Consider the following 14,126-nt stretch of genomic DNA (forward strand, 5'->3'; position numbering starts at 1 on the left):
AAAAACTACTCAGCCCAGCCAGCTCGAGACCACGTCTTCGCAGGGAAGCGGCAAACGAGATCTGGGGGACTGGTAGTGGTGCATCCTGGGATATAGTAAGCTCAGCCAATAAGAGACTTCGCTCTTTGGCATAAGCGTTGCCGAGTCGGAGCCGAGGGATCGGCTCCAAACCCATCAGTCAGAATGTAGGCGAGATAGGATCACATAACATCTGAAGTTTCCAAAGAAAACAGTCATGGAAATGGGGATAACCTACTTTTATCACAAAGACAGTGACTGGGGTTCAGAAAAAAAAACCCTCGAGGTGCAAAACCAATTATTAACAAATGATACATTTCTTAATATGCAGCAAAGAAAACAGACCATCATTTTCCATCAGGACCACTAATTAACCTTCACTCCATGGGCCACAAAGGTCCCAGGTCACTTGCAAATGCTCAATCTAGCAAAGTCTTTTCTCTGAAAAAAATACATCATCTCCTCTATATAAAGAAACATCTCCAACCATCCACTGTGCTTCCATTACTAGAAAATGCGACTTTCATACAATATACATCATGTGGGTACCCAGACCCTCAAGAACCCTCTCACATTGACGCAGGTAGCTGTTCAGTTTATTACTGTCTTGTCTCTGGATTAAGTAAACTGCCCATCCTGCAAACAGTTTCATTATAAATTAAAGTCTCTGCACACCTATTCTATCTTCCCACTCAACACACATACTCTACTCCTTACACACAACACAGAAACTTGGCAATGCTGACTTCACAGGGGTCAAGTCGCTACATCAGATGCTGACAGGCATCCAATCTAAACTACTACAATTTCCCAAAAACATATAAAACACCCTTATTCTTTCCCTTATCAAGTAACAAAGAAAATATCCCATCATTATGTACATACAACCCCAGCTGACATCCCATTTTAAACCATCAACACTTAAGCCCAGAAATGCTTAACACAGTGCCAATTAATTTCAGTTATATGTTATTCAGTGATTATGAGCTGACCGCAAACTGACATAAACAATTAAATACAATTCTGAGGAGTTTTCATGTTCACTATATTTTTAAAAGGCATTTTATTCATCTGTTGACATGTTAGTACCAGACTTTCAGTTTGACATCATTAATGTTACCAGTCATGAATTATAACATCATCACTACACTACTCAAACTGTTTAATTTGCAGTCTTGTTGCATAATCTGCTCCTGAGCAAAAATGCCATTTAGCTCATATCAAAGTTCACGAATTAGATGCATAAGACTAAAACACTCAAATATGGTCCAGAATGCGATAAACCGAGTCACTTACCTTTACTGTCACCAAATGTGCAATGAAGTCATAGCTTCAGAGCACTTACTGGATGTGATAGGTTTCATTTTGAAATCCAGACAAAATATTTTTCCAAACCTGAAACAGATTCAGCTTGCACAGTCTATGAAATTACCTTCTATATTATATGAGCAACTATTACATAACATAACAGAAATGTGATATTAAACTTTTGAAATATAATACTTAGAATCTATAAAAGTTATAACGTTTTACTTTGTAAATGCAGCTTTATAACTTGCACAGTTTTTATTAATTTCTTCAAAACTTACAGTGAAGACACACGTGTAGAAATTTTCTTTAGTGTGATAATTATCATGGTTCCAGTAAGAAATGCAGGTTTTCTGAAAGCTGATGCTTCAACAGAACAAAAAAATTCCTGAAAACCAAGAGGGCAAAATGCAGGGGGCAAGTCTCCCTGCACCCCTCAAACTTGTATATACCAACTCCAAGGTTGCAGCAACTAAAAGAAGGGAGAAACCTCCCTAGAAAGTGACTCATTTCTGGTGCACAATTAAAAATCTAGCTATGACTTATTATGGAGAAAAGCATTCAGCCTTATGCCATTCATCTTTACAAGCTACTGAAGCTTGAGGAATTTCTCCTTGAGATTGGGTAGTGAGGGCTGTTATCACAGCCAGGCAAAAATTTCAACCCCAAAGAAGGTTTTAATCTCACTTTTCAAATTATCTGTACCACACCCAAACAGTCTGACGTAATCTCTTATACATCGATCTTCTTCTTTCGGCTTTCCCGGTTAGGGGTCGTCACAGTGGATCACCTGTCCACTCATGATTGGCAGTGGAGTTTTACAGTGTCGAGTTGCCAGCCCGGCACAGCCCAACCTTCCACAGAAGGCACACCCATGCACACACTCACAGCTAGGGCCAATTTAGAGTGTCCAATCCACATACAGCATGTCTTTGGGATGTGGGAGGAAACCTGAGCACCCGGAGGAAACCCACGCGACCACAGGGAGGACATGCAGACTCCACACAGAAGGCACCCCAGCCACGGATCGAACCGGAGAACCTCTTGCTGTGAGACGGCAATGCTAACCGCTGCACCACCGTGGCCTCCCTATCTCTTATATGCCGATGAGGTACTATAATGTTTTCAACCATGTGGCATATGTGGTCAGTAAGAAAAATTATACAGGTTTTCAAATTCTCTCATGCAGATTTTATTTACTTATTCATTTAATCTACACTCTGATGGCTGGGTCAGTCCCATTAGACCAGTGACCTCTTTTCAGGGGAGACCCAAGGAAAATCAGTCCATGCCATGGTAGGAACTTTCTCTACTCTTTTTTTTTAACAACTGACATGGGATTTTGTACATCTACCTGAGCTACCACTAACTCAAGCACACAGGACCTTGATTTAATGTCTTACCTGAAGGATGGCAAACTCAGGAGTATAGCACCCCTGCCCTCCTCACTGCACTGCACTTTTAGTACTGGAAAAAGCAGTCCAGTCCTGCAGCAGTAAAGACAAGTGCACCACTACCTACTGAGCCATCGACACGACAGCTCCTCTTGTTTGAATATGTGCACATGTGACAGCTCTGCAAATGAGACATCACCTTGTTCAAAGACCATTTCAATTCACTGGGTACTTGCCACAGTAAGCTGGCCAGAATGTACTGAAGGAAAATAAAACAAGAAAACATTCTAGACTCACCTTTCCTTCAGCATGGTGGGCCTGTCCCCAAGCAGTCATAGCAAATACATCATTTACAGCGATGCAAGCTACAATGTCCACCCCTTTCTTTTTCAGCTGTTCTGCTTGCTCAATGAATCCAGGCAAATGAGTCTAAAAAAATAAATAAATAAAATAATGAATTAAAAGTAATCCTGTTACCAGGTTATAATGTCAAATCTATTCCACTACAAACTTTAAACCAATAAATTGTCCATATATTTAAGCCGGGCAAAGGGAAACCCTCTCAAAAGTTCTGTGTACTATGGCTGTGCAGAAATAAAGCAGAATTTCAAAACTTATAAACACTGCAAATTATACTCCATCTGTGACACTGATCACTGTTTTTTTTCTGTCGCATTGTTTTCCCACCAAATTAGCTTGTACTGAGTTGCATTTAGTACAGTACCACAGCTTCTTTTTACATCAATAATGTTGAACAATCAAGGGGACAAAGTTCTGCCAGAAACCCACCACCTCTAATTCTAAGTGCAGAGGATCATATTTCAAATTATTTAACTGTGGAAAACATCAGTAAAGCTTCTTTATAGATAAAACATGTTTAGTAAACATATACACAGTATACGAGGATAATACATAAAAGGATAGCGGAGTGATGCCAAATTGTACATTGCCACTCACTGTGCCTACTACGCATTCTCTAACAAACACCTCTGCAAAGAGAAACTTCCTGTCAAAAAACACTGACCTTGGTGCTGTATGTAGCATGTCAGGAGCTTTGCCTCCCAGAAAAGACATGCTTTCCAAGTATTGATTAACTGATCGACTGATTGCCATTTTGAACAGTTTGTGTCGTTCAAAATGACATCTGACTGCCTGACCCATGTTCAATTGCCACAGACCCACAATAATAAATAAAGTAAAAAAAAAACGTACAAACTTCATGCAAATCATATAAAGTACAAAAACTGATACACTGAATTAATCATAATCACATTAGAGATGCAAATTACTACTTCAAAATGTTCTTCTTAAGGAAAGATACTTCAAACACAGAATAGTTTTGTCTATCAGTTTGCCAAAGCAAGGTCCTAAAATCATGATGATGTTTAGCAGTTTTTTAGCTCTGGAATTAGCAAACGTGACATTAATTTTTTATCTTTGTTAAAGAAACAGGGATAAACAAATTAGTAAACAGATCAAGAAGAGAATCCTTAAATTTATAGATAGAAGAGGTGTATTCGTTTTTTCTGTATTTAAAAGGACCGCATCACTGAAGCTTTGTCAAAATGACAGTGATAAATAAATCTTGTTGACCTTCAAAGTAAATGTAAAAAATGAATGATGTGCAACATCCGGCTTAGTCAAAAACTATACAGTTCAGACAGCATAATCCAAGATAATATAACCAAAAATATGAAGTAATGAAACATCAATGGCTCTTATTACAGACCCACTGCAGAGTGTTGAAAAACAGTATAAACAAAGAGGTTTGGGCTCTGAGGAAGCTAGATGTATAAACTTATTTGAACTAGTGCAGTGCTTTGCTCAAGGAATATTCTGTGAACTAGTTTAAGTTTCTTGAAAATAGAAATTATACTCATGCTGCAATTTGCTGCATGATGTCAGTTGAGGATAAAGGGAACATTTTACTAAATTCCTAACAGATGACTGGAAAGAGAAAGAATGAGTGACAGTAGAACTACCCTCTTACCAGTAAGGAATACTGAGAGCATGCTAGCATAAAAATGAATATTGTAAAATCAAGGAAAGGTTCTACAGTGGAGTCACTAAATAGCTGTGAATAAGAACGCAGCAAAAGGGTAGATAGTAACCTGATGTGCTAATAAAACTGCGCATTTATCACAATAATCTCAGATGTCTGGAGTTGTCAAACCTCCTGTCACAATATTTGAGATTTAAGGCTACCATACATTTGTCTCTGGGGGGTGAGGTACGCTACGAACGGAGCTGAATGGATAGCTTTATCAGAGGTGAGGATGTAGTGGGAAAACAAACTTAATCAAGGGTAACAAAGGTAAAAGACTCAAAAACAACTGTGTGGAAAGGAATCAGAGATAAGTATATTGGGTCAGTACTGAACCCCTAATTTCTAAATGTTCCCTAAAAGCCATCTCTTTACTTAAAACTTAGAAGTATAACATCTGGGATTAGACTATAGATCACTGGAGCTAGGAACGGTTCCTCAGGAATCAGCTTTCGATTATTACTTTCTGTTTGGCTCCTGATGAGAAAAGGGGCAGAGATATTTTTTCCTAGCTTTTCTATAGATTACCAATCACTGAAAAACCTGAAATGTACTTCTTAGCAGCCAGACTGACATTAATTCTACCAATTTGCTCCTGGTGAGAGAGAAGGTAGAGGGGTATTGCAGTGAGGTGATATAAAATGGTGACCTCCACAAGCACTTTTATGTTTCCTATCTGACCTAAGAATGAGACAAACATATCAGGAAGATTCTGTACTATGACCCCTGAGTTAACTTAGGCTTATACAAGAAGATCCATCTATGTATTAAGTATGCTTTATTGCTGATACTCTTCAAACTAACACATTCAGTTTGGCTAGTCACTTTGTTTAGTCAAGGATTATGCTCTTACCGATGTGGACCAAGAGTTAGATGGGTATCCCATGAAAGCCGAATTCAAGCAACAAAAGAAGCATAGCCTACACTGGTTGGAAATGTGTTAAGTTTAAGCAGGAGATACTTTCCAGAAGACTGACAAATTACCTTTGGTACAGCATACCTGCAACATTTTGTACCGTAAGAATTTTTTATATCTTTTAGTTTCAGTGCACTGCAAATAGCTACCTTCATCTCAGCGTAACTGAATGTATTATATTGTCAGTACTGGTAGAACAGCATCGTTTAAGTTACTTTTGTTTTGTATATTTTTTTTCTTTCTGCAGTACTGCTCAAAGGTTTGAGGACGAACTAAATTGGTCTAAGGCATATAGTGCAAGCAAGCATCAAAAGGGTTAACAGAAGGAAGAAAGTCATGTAATTACAAGTACTCCATACTAATTGGATGACCATGGGCTGTAGTGCCTAGATAGTTGTACACATCACCTAGGATAGAGAGAGAGACTAAGTGGGGTCCAAGCTTCTGCATCTTAATGTGGAAGGCCCCCAAAGTATTTTAAGCCACCACTGGGATACAGACAGTGGTATCCAACAGGGTTCGTTAATAGTGATTTAGTTGTACATATTATAAAATTCTTGTATAACCTTTATATAGGTGAGACTACTAGAAAGTTTAATGTTAGATTGCAGGAGCATACTGTGGACATTAAAAATAGCAGAAGTACATTACATTTTAATTTACGGTATTCTGGTGAGGTAAGGTCTTTGAAAGCTACACTAGTAGACGTAGTTTTGAATATTATAGTAGAGGTAATTGGTCTGTAAAAGGTTTTGTTACTTTGTAAGGAAATTATATTGCAAAAAGATATGACTGCTGACTGAAGTTGGAAGTGTTTGGATTGGATTCTGTTTTTCTACTTGCCCGATTATGTGTTTATTTTTACTGATTGTTGATACTTTTATATATGTATTTATTTGCCTGTGTTTTATTTGCTTGATTCAACAGTGAAGGTTTTTTGATGAACAGACATCTTTTTCTATCCCTATAACAAAGAATTTTGAGTTTTTCAAAACCCGTTACTATACTTTTATACATACTTGCAATTTCATCATGTTTTTGTGGAATGGAAGTTGCTCTGACTTTCAAAAGGTGCAGAAAGCATGACTTGTGAGGTGAGCTCACCAGTGTTCCACAAAGAGGACTGTTGTCATAGTTTGGAATAAGTCTGTGAATTTCCTCCTTACTTGGCTAGTCTTCACAATGGGTACCTGTCAATTAGTCAAGTGACTATTTTCCTTTCGGTTGCAAAGTTGGCAATACATACTTCTGAACAGTTTTAATCTGTCAGTTCATAAAAGCAAGTTTTTCCCAGTTTATATTCTCTGCAGTTAACCCTGTTTACCCTAACAGTCTGTGCTGAAAGTGTTATAGTGTCTGTGACACTCCTTTTATAATTTTATTTTAGTTTGAGGCTGTGGAAGCATTAAACAGCACAGGGAGAAAACTAATGGTTTTGAGGATTTTTGAGGTATTTTACAGACTATATCTTTGAACTGATTTTAACTAAATTGTCTTGATTCTCTGCTAGTTATAAAACAAGTGTTAGATTTTCACATTTCACAAAACATAATGTAGCAGACAATTTGCTTACATAAGACAGTTTACCAATAGTGAAAATCAAGAAGTTATGTACTCACCATAACGTTCGATGTATGTAGTCCATCTCGCTTCACATTCTTACCCGTGGGTTCAGAGCCGAAGGTCGGCTCCGACTCGGCCAAAACTTTTCTAGCTCGAAGTCTTTCTATTGTCTGGGCTAAAATGGTATCCCATGCTGCACTGCACTATATCCCCAGATCTAGTTTGCTGCCAACACCAGCACTCATTCTCCATGCATAACAGCCAAGGAAAGGAAGAACAAACCAAGAATGAAGGGAGCTCTGAAACCAGACCTAACCACCAGATCCTCCAGGAAGGGGGAAGGAGTGGGGGTAAGTAAGAATGTGAGGCGAGATGGACTGCATACATCGAACGTTATGGTGAGTACATAACTTCTTGATGTTATATAGTCCAATCTCACCTACATTCTTACCCGCCTAGCACCTAAATCCTAGGAGGCTCAGTGGAAAATACCCCTGAGCACTGTGGAACCAAAGGAAGACCTGCCCCTAGATAACACATCCAACTTGTAATGAGTAACAAAGGTGTGAGGAGATGCCCAAGTAGCCGCAGCACAAATATCCATAGACAATCTGGCCTGATAGGCTGCAGATGTAGATACAGACTGAGTAGAGTGAGCCTTCACTGGAAATGTAAATCTTTACCCCCTGAGGAATAAACAAAGGAAATACAGCTGGAGATCCACCTGGACAGAGTGACTTTAGAAACAGGAGACCCCATTCTGTTTTCCGAAAAGGAAACAAACAATTGATCAGATTTTCTGAGGTTTTTCGTTCTGTGCAGATAAAAACGTAGTTGTCTGTGTACATCCAATTGATGGAATTTGAATTCTGCCTTGTTTGAGAACTGGGGAAAAAACACTGGCAATTCAATGGATTGATAAAGGTTACTGACTGAAGCCACTTTGGGAAGAAAGGAGGGGTTGGGTTTAAGGAAACCCTGTCCTTATGAAATATCAGGTATGGGGGTTTGATTGATAGAGCTTGAATCTCTGAAACGTGTCTGGCTGATGTGATGGCTACTAAAAAGACAGTCTTCCAGGTCAAGAATTTTAAATCACAAGTAGTTGCAGGTTCAAAGGGGGATGAAGCAACAGCCTGTAGAACAAAGTTTAAATCTCAAGGCATGATAGGTTCCGATACCGGAGGACGAACTAACAAAGTGCCCTTCAGGAAAGCCTTACAGAGTCTACGAGCCATCAGACTAGACTCATTTGCGACATGAAAGGTAGAAATCGCCACCAATTGGATTTTAATGGTGGCAGCTGCTGAGCCCTGGTGAAAAAGCATAGACAAGAACTCCAAAACAGATGAAATTGGAGCTGTGTAAGGGTAAATCCTTTGGGTATGAGCCGAAATAGAAAATCTCTTCCATTTGCTGGAATAAATCTTCCTGGTCGAGGGCTTATGAGAGGAAGGCAAAATATGAACTACCTCCAGCGAGAAATGATGAAGCCTAACTAATGACGGAAGTGGAGTAGCCAGGCTGTCAACAGGAGGGTCCGCAGAGAGGGATGGAGCTGCCCTGGCATATGTGTCAGTAAGTCTGGTTGTGGGTCCAGAATCCAAGGAGCGTCCACAAGGTAGGGATGGAGAAAGAGGAACCAAACCTGACGAGGCCAGTGTGGGGCAATCAGAATCATTCTGCTGCCCAAGGATTGCACTTTCTGAATAACCTTTGACAGCAAAGGGACCGGAGGGAAGGCATATAGTAGACTGGAGGGCCAATCGTGGACTAGAGCGACCCTGGGTGACTCCCCCTGAGGGGGGATCAACGTGAAGTAACTGCTGCATTTGGCATTGAGGGGGCTGGCAAAAAGGTCGCAATAAGGCTGACCCCACCTGCGGAAGATCCGTTCCACAACGTGACAGTTCAGGGACCACTCGTAAGGCATCAGAATAGCTCTGCTTAGCCTGTCTGCAATCACGCTGGAATTTCCCGGACTGTGCGTTGCCACCAGAAAATGTTGGAAAGACATTGCCCACTGCCACACTCGCATGGCCTCTCTGCACAGGGGATATGACTTAGTTCCTCCCTGCTTGTTCAGATACCACACCACTGACATATTGTCCGAGTGGATTGCAATAGTCCCGAGAGGAAGAAAGCTCTGAAGCGCCTGCAGCGCAAGTAGCACAGCTCTCATCTCCAGGACATTGATATGCAGATGCGTCTCGTACTCTTGCCATATGCCTTGCACTGTCCTGCCTAGATAATGCCCCCCCACCCCATCTGGGAGGCATCCGTGGTCACCGTGGCAATCGGGGGTGCCGGAACAAAGGGCTTTCCCATGTTCACATTGTCGGTGCGAAGCCACCAACTGAGATCCTGTTTGCACCTATCTGTAAGTAGAATAGGGTGAGAAAGCGGAAGACGTTGAAGAGACCACTGGGCAAAGAGAAGCCACTGAAGGAGTCTCATATGTAACCTTGCTAGAGGAACTAACATAATCATCGCGGTCATAGTCCCCAACAGTTGGAGAACCCATCTTGCCTTCACTCTTCTCAGAGGGAGCAGGGAGTGAACTTGTTGTAGGGCCCTGATTCTTTCCCATGGTAGAAACGCCCGCATGAGGATGGTGTCTAGTTCTGCACCTATAAAAATGACACACTGTGAGGGCAACAAGGCAGATTTTTCCCAGTTCAATGTTATGCCCAACTGTTGACACAGATTTATAGTGGCGTCCCTGGTCTGAAGGAGTAGATGCCTGGTGGTGGCAGTGAGGAGCCAGTAGTCCAGGTATGGAAATACTTGGAATCCTTGACGTCTCAAGTGAGCAGTCACCACTGTCATACATTTGGTGAACACCCTGGGGGCTGTGGCGAGACCAAAGGGCAGGGCTCAAAACTGAAAATAACTGGCTCCCAGCCGGAAGCGTAGGTGACTCCTGGATGCCCTGTCCATTTTGATGTGGTAGTAAGCATCCTTCAGGTCGATGGAGCACATCCATACTTCTTTTCCCAACAATGGGAGAATAGACTGCAACGTGACCATTCAGAACTTGGACTTTTGTACATGATTGTTCAATCGGCTGAGATCTAATATGGGTCTCGGGTCCCCTGTTCTTTTCGGCACCAAAAAGAATCTTGAGTAAGTCCCTAATCCGATCTGGTCTGAGGGGACATGTTGGATGGCTCCTTTTTCTAGCAGCTTTGAAACTTCTGAAGCTGCGCAATCCCTTTGACTTGGTGGAATATCCGGGATTTTTCTGACTGGAGGGGGATCTGACGAAAAGGGAATGACATAACCTCCGGAAATTATTCGTAAAACCCATTGGTCCTGGGTGATGTCTTGCCAGGCCTCCAGGTATAACGAGTTCCGACCCCCGACTGGCTCTGGAAACGCACAGTCGGGCCTCCCATCAGGAGCGACGATAGGGAGAACCTGGACAGGAATCACGGTCTCCCGAGTTGTGGGGGCCTCCTCTGCCTCTAGGGCAGCGTCTCCCTGAATAACCCCCCCCTGCCTCTGGAGGGGGGCTCTCCTTATGCACCGGGAAAAAACCTCTGTGATTTCGTGAAACACATTTTTCCACCCCTCTGGGCCTTGGGATAATGCCTAGAGGGAAGGGAAAAACGGACTCCCACAGCAGACCATTTTTATCTCCTGCTCGCACCTGGTGAGAGTGTCTTTCACCTTGGTTCCGAACAAAGAGGAACCATCAAACGGGGCGTCGGTGAATGAAGACTTGAAGGCCTTCGCGAAATGACAAAGGCGCATCCAGGCCTGTCTCCTAAGGGCGACTCCTGAACTTGCTGCCCTACTCAGCCTCATGGAGGATTTATCAATGGAATTGAGGGTAGACATCTGGGCATTAACCGTCTGGGTCACTGCCTCAGAAACATTACCCATAAGAGTATCTCCAAGCTCCTTGAGGAGATCTCTCTGGAGCCGTGTAAAGTGAGATAAATAATTCAGTGACCATAAGGTAAAGGTCGCTGAAGACAGGGTATGCTTCCTATACCAGTCCATGGTCCTAGACTCCTTGTTAGAAGGAATTAGCTGAGACTTCTTCTACCATCCATCCTTCTGAGATAGCCGCTGCCACCACCATGGCATCCACAGGGACTCCCTTAGACAGAAACTCCTTACCCGGGGGAGCAGATAGAAATTTATTCGGTCTCCTGGGGAGTGGTCCACAGAGTCAGGTTTCTCCCACACCCTTCGACAAATCAAATCCAGGAGCTAGTCGAAGGGTGGAGACACCCAGGAGGCGGAGGGTTGAGCACCGAAGACCGACTCCTCCTCGGAGGGGGCTTTGGATGGCCAGTCACCTCTTTGTTTCAAGATCTCTACGATGTCAGAGAAAGAAACATCCTCAGAGGATGACTTGGGGGACCCCTCCGATTCCTCGAGGTCAGTATCTGATGTGAGAGACTCATCCTGGGAGTCTATGTGCTTCCTCTTGCACATTTTCTTTCTAGGAGGCTCCTTAGGCAAGCACTCTGAGGGGCCCTCAGAAACTTGGGGACCACTCATGGGGGTACCCTGAGGCCTTGGGGCTCCGCTGTCTAAAGATAAGTGGTGATCAGAGACCCGCACCGGAGTAGTAGAGTACAGAATGACCGACCCGCATGATGTCACTGACGATCTGGCCAGCGCACTCCGCATGGCCTCAAAGGCTGGTCCCCCTGAGTCAGAGGTGCGACCAGCCTCTGAAGCCATGACAGGAGTCAGACTTCCCTGCGCCGAAGCACAGAGGGGGAGACTAGGAACAGAGAGATGTCCCGAAGCCTCTCCCTTGGGTCCAACTGAAGAATCCGGAGTCCTGAAACCCGTGGACGGCACCGACTGGGTCTGAGCTGATGTCGGTACAGATAAGCCAGGAGTGGCCTTCGGAACAGACCTTGTGACATCACACGGAGCCGAGCACTCCGGCTCCGAAGGCTGGGATGTGCTCGGAGGAAGTATCGAAGTAGATTGCAGAATGGGCTCCGGAGCCGACTGGGACGGAGTCGAGAACAATTTTGCCAAAACCGGCGACTGAAGGAGTCTCTGCACCACTCTATCGACGTCCACATCCGATAATGTCCTGGAGGATTTGGAGGACAGGGAGGGAGATTGAGACCTCCTATCAGGTGATACTTGCCTAATACTAGGTGATTGGCTCCGAAAAGGTTCCAACATAATTGGAGCCGATGCCGGTTCCATCACCACTGACACTTCCTGGGGCCCCGAGGACAGTGGAGCTGAGGATGTCGAAGCTGATTTAGCTAGTTTCTCCGGTGGCTCCGAGGAGACTGAAAGAGCCGGAGACCTATTTTTTGATTTAGTGGTTTTAGCCTTAGAGCTGGAAGCAGTTTCCAGACCCTCTTCAAATGAAGGTTTCAGAAGTCCCTTTAAAATAAACTTATTATTTCTTTCCTGAAGGACCCTAGGACTAAATGCATGACAGAAGCTGCAGGACTCCTGGAGATGGATTGCTCCCAGACAATATACACAGACAGAATGTCCATCGGTAATGGACATTTTGTAGCCACACTTTGAGCATTTCTTAAAGTCTGTGCTCCTTAGAATCTTTAGATATTGTAACTATCACAAACACCAAGACAGCATTTTATGTTGGTAAGACGGACTGTAGATTACGGGACCGTATTTACCAACATAATTATGCCATAAAGAACAAAGAGAGTGAAAATGCCCTTTCGAAACACATTTTAAACCATGCTGGGCACAGCTTCCACTTTATGGGCATCGATCTTGTTAGAGTTGGTATTAGGGGGGGCCCTCAGCCACTTCTACTTGAAACAAGAGAATTGGAATGGCAACTTTTATTAGATGCCTTCTCTGTTCCTGGGCTGAATGAAGCTTGTAATATTTCTGTAGTTTTAAAATATAAGAGTTACCTCAGGTAGTAAGTGTGTAGCTATTCTTTTTAAGAGTAGCCTTTGTACGAAATTAATAACCCATTCATGTTTAATAGGCAGGGTTAAGTTGGTACCTTGCTATACCATTAATCCTTATGTATTTTTTATATTCCAGGAATGTGTTTAAGTTGTCAGAATGTGCTTTTTTAATATACACCATTTTAGTTTTATTTGTTAGGAATGTTTTATAATATGGAACAATATTTTAAACTTGCTTGCTTGTACATATGTTTAATTAATAGACACTGGCTTTTTAAGGAAATAATTAATTGATTTGCTTTTTGTTGCCAAGGAAATGACATCATAGTACTTGGCTTGAAGGTTTTAAATTGTGTGCACTTGGCGCTTTTTTATGTCTGATGAAGCTTCTGTGTTGACAGAGGCGAAAACGTTATTCTAAATAAAGTACGTTTACGTGGATTTATTCCTTTTGTACTTGCCGGGTGTTCCTTGACTCGTTTACGTTTTTTGCTTCACAAACACCAAGACAAAAAAATTGCAGGTATGGAGCCAACTGAGAAAACAGTCAGAGACTTGCACCACACTTAGAGTTTTTTGTTAGTTGTAATTTTTCCTGCCCTAACGAACAATCCTCTGACACACAAGAGTGGGTGTAGGACCAAAAACCTCTAATTTAAATGGTTTTAGACCAGAAAGTTTGTAACACAGGGAAGCAAGGGGACAGACTAGGTCCTCTAACTGAAATGGGCCTAGCCCATTGGAAGAGCTAGTGGGATACCACAGAAACAATCACACACACACACAACTTTTCCACAAAATAATACCAAAAACAATAGCCATTAAAAATGGCTTTCTGTTTGCAATAAATTCTCTCAAGAAGAAGAAAGAAGGGCACTTAGCCACAGCCAAGAGCGAGACTACGTCCAAGCTACACGAGCGGCAAATGAGATCTGGGGATATAGTGCAGTGCAGCATGGGATACCATCTTAGCCCAGCCAATAGAAAGACTTTGAGCTAGA

General features: G+C 42.5%; 1 protein-coding gene across 1 annotated transcript in view; it reads right to left on the reverse strand.

Annotated features, from left to right (window-relative positions):
- Positions 1-14,126, reverse strand: part of PRDX5 (peroxiredoxin 5) — a 255,911-nt gene that overhangs the window by 138,682 nt on the left and 103,103 nt on the right. Inside the window, exon 3 of the mRNA XM_044075811.1 lies at positions 3,018-3,149. Coding sequence (XP_043931746.1) covers positions 3,018-3,149 — 132 coding nt within the window. The remainder of the gene's footprint in view (positions 1-3,017; positions 3,150-14,126) is intronic.

The sequence above is a fragment of the Protopterus annectens genome, chromosome 6.part1, assembly GCF_019279795.1.
Source record: "Protopterus annectens isolate FY-2018-M chromosome 6.part1, PAN1.0, whole genome shotgun sequence".
NCBI lineage: Eukaryota > Metazoa > Chordata > Ceratodontiformes > Protopteridae > Protopterus > Protopterus annectens.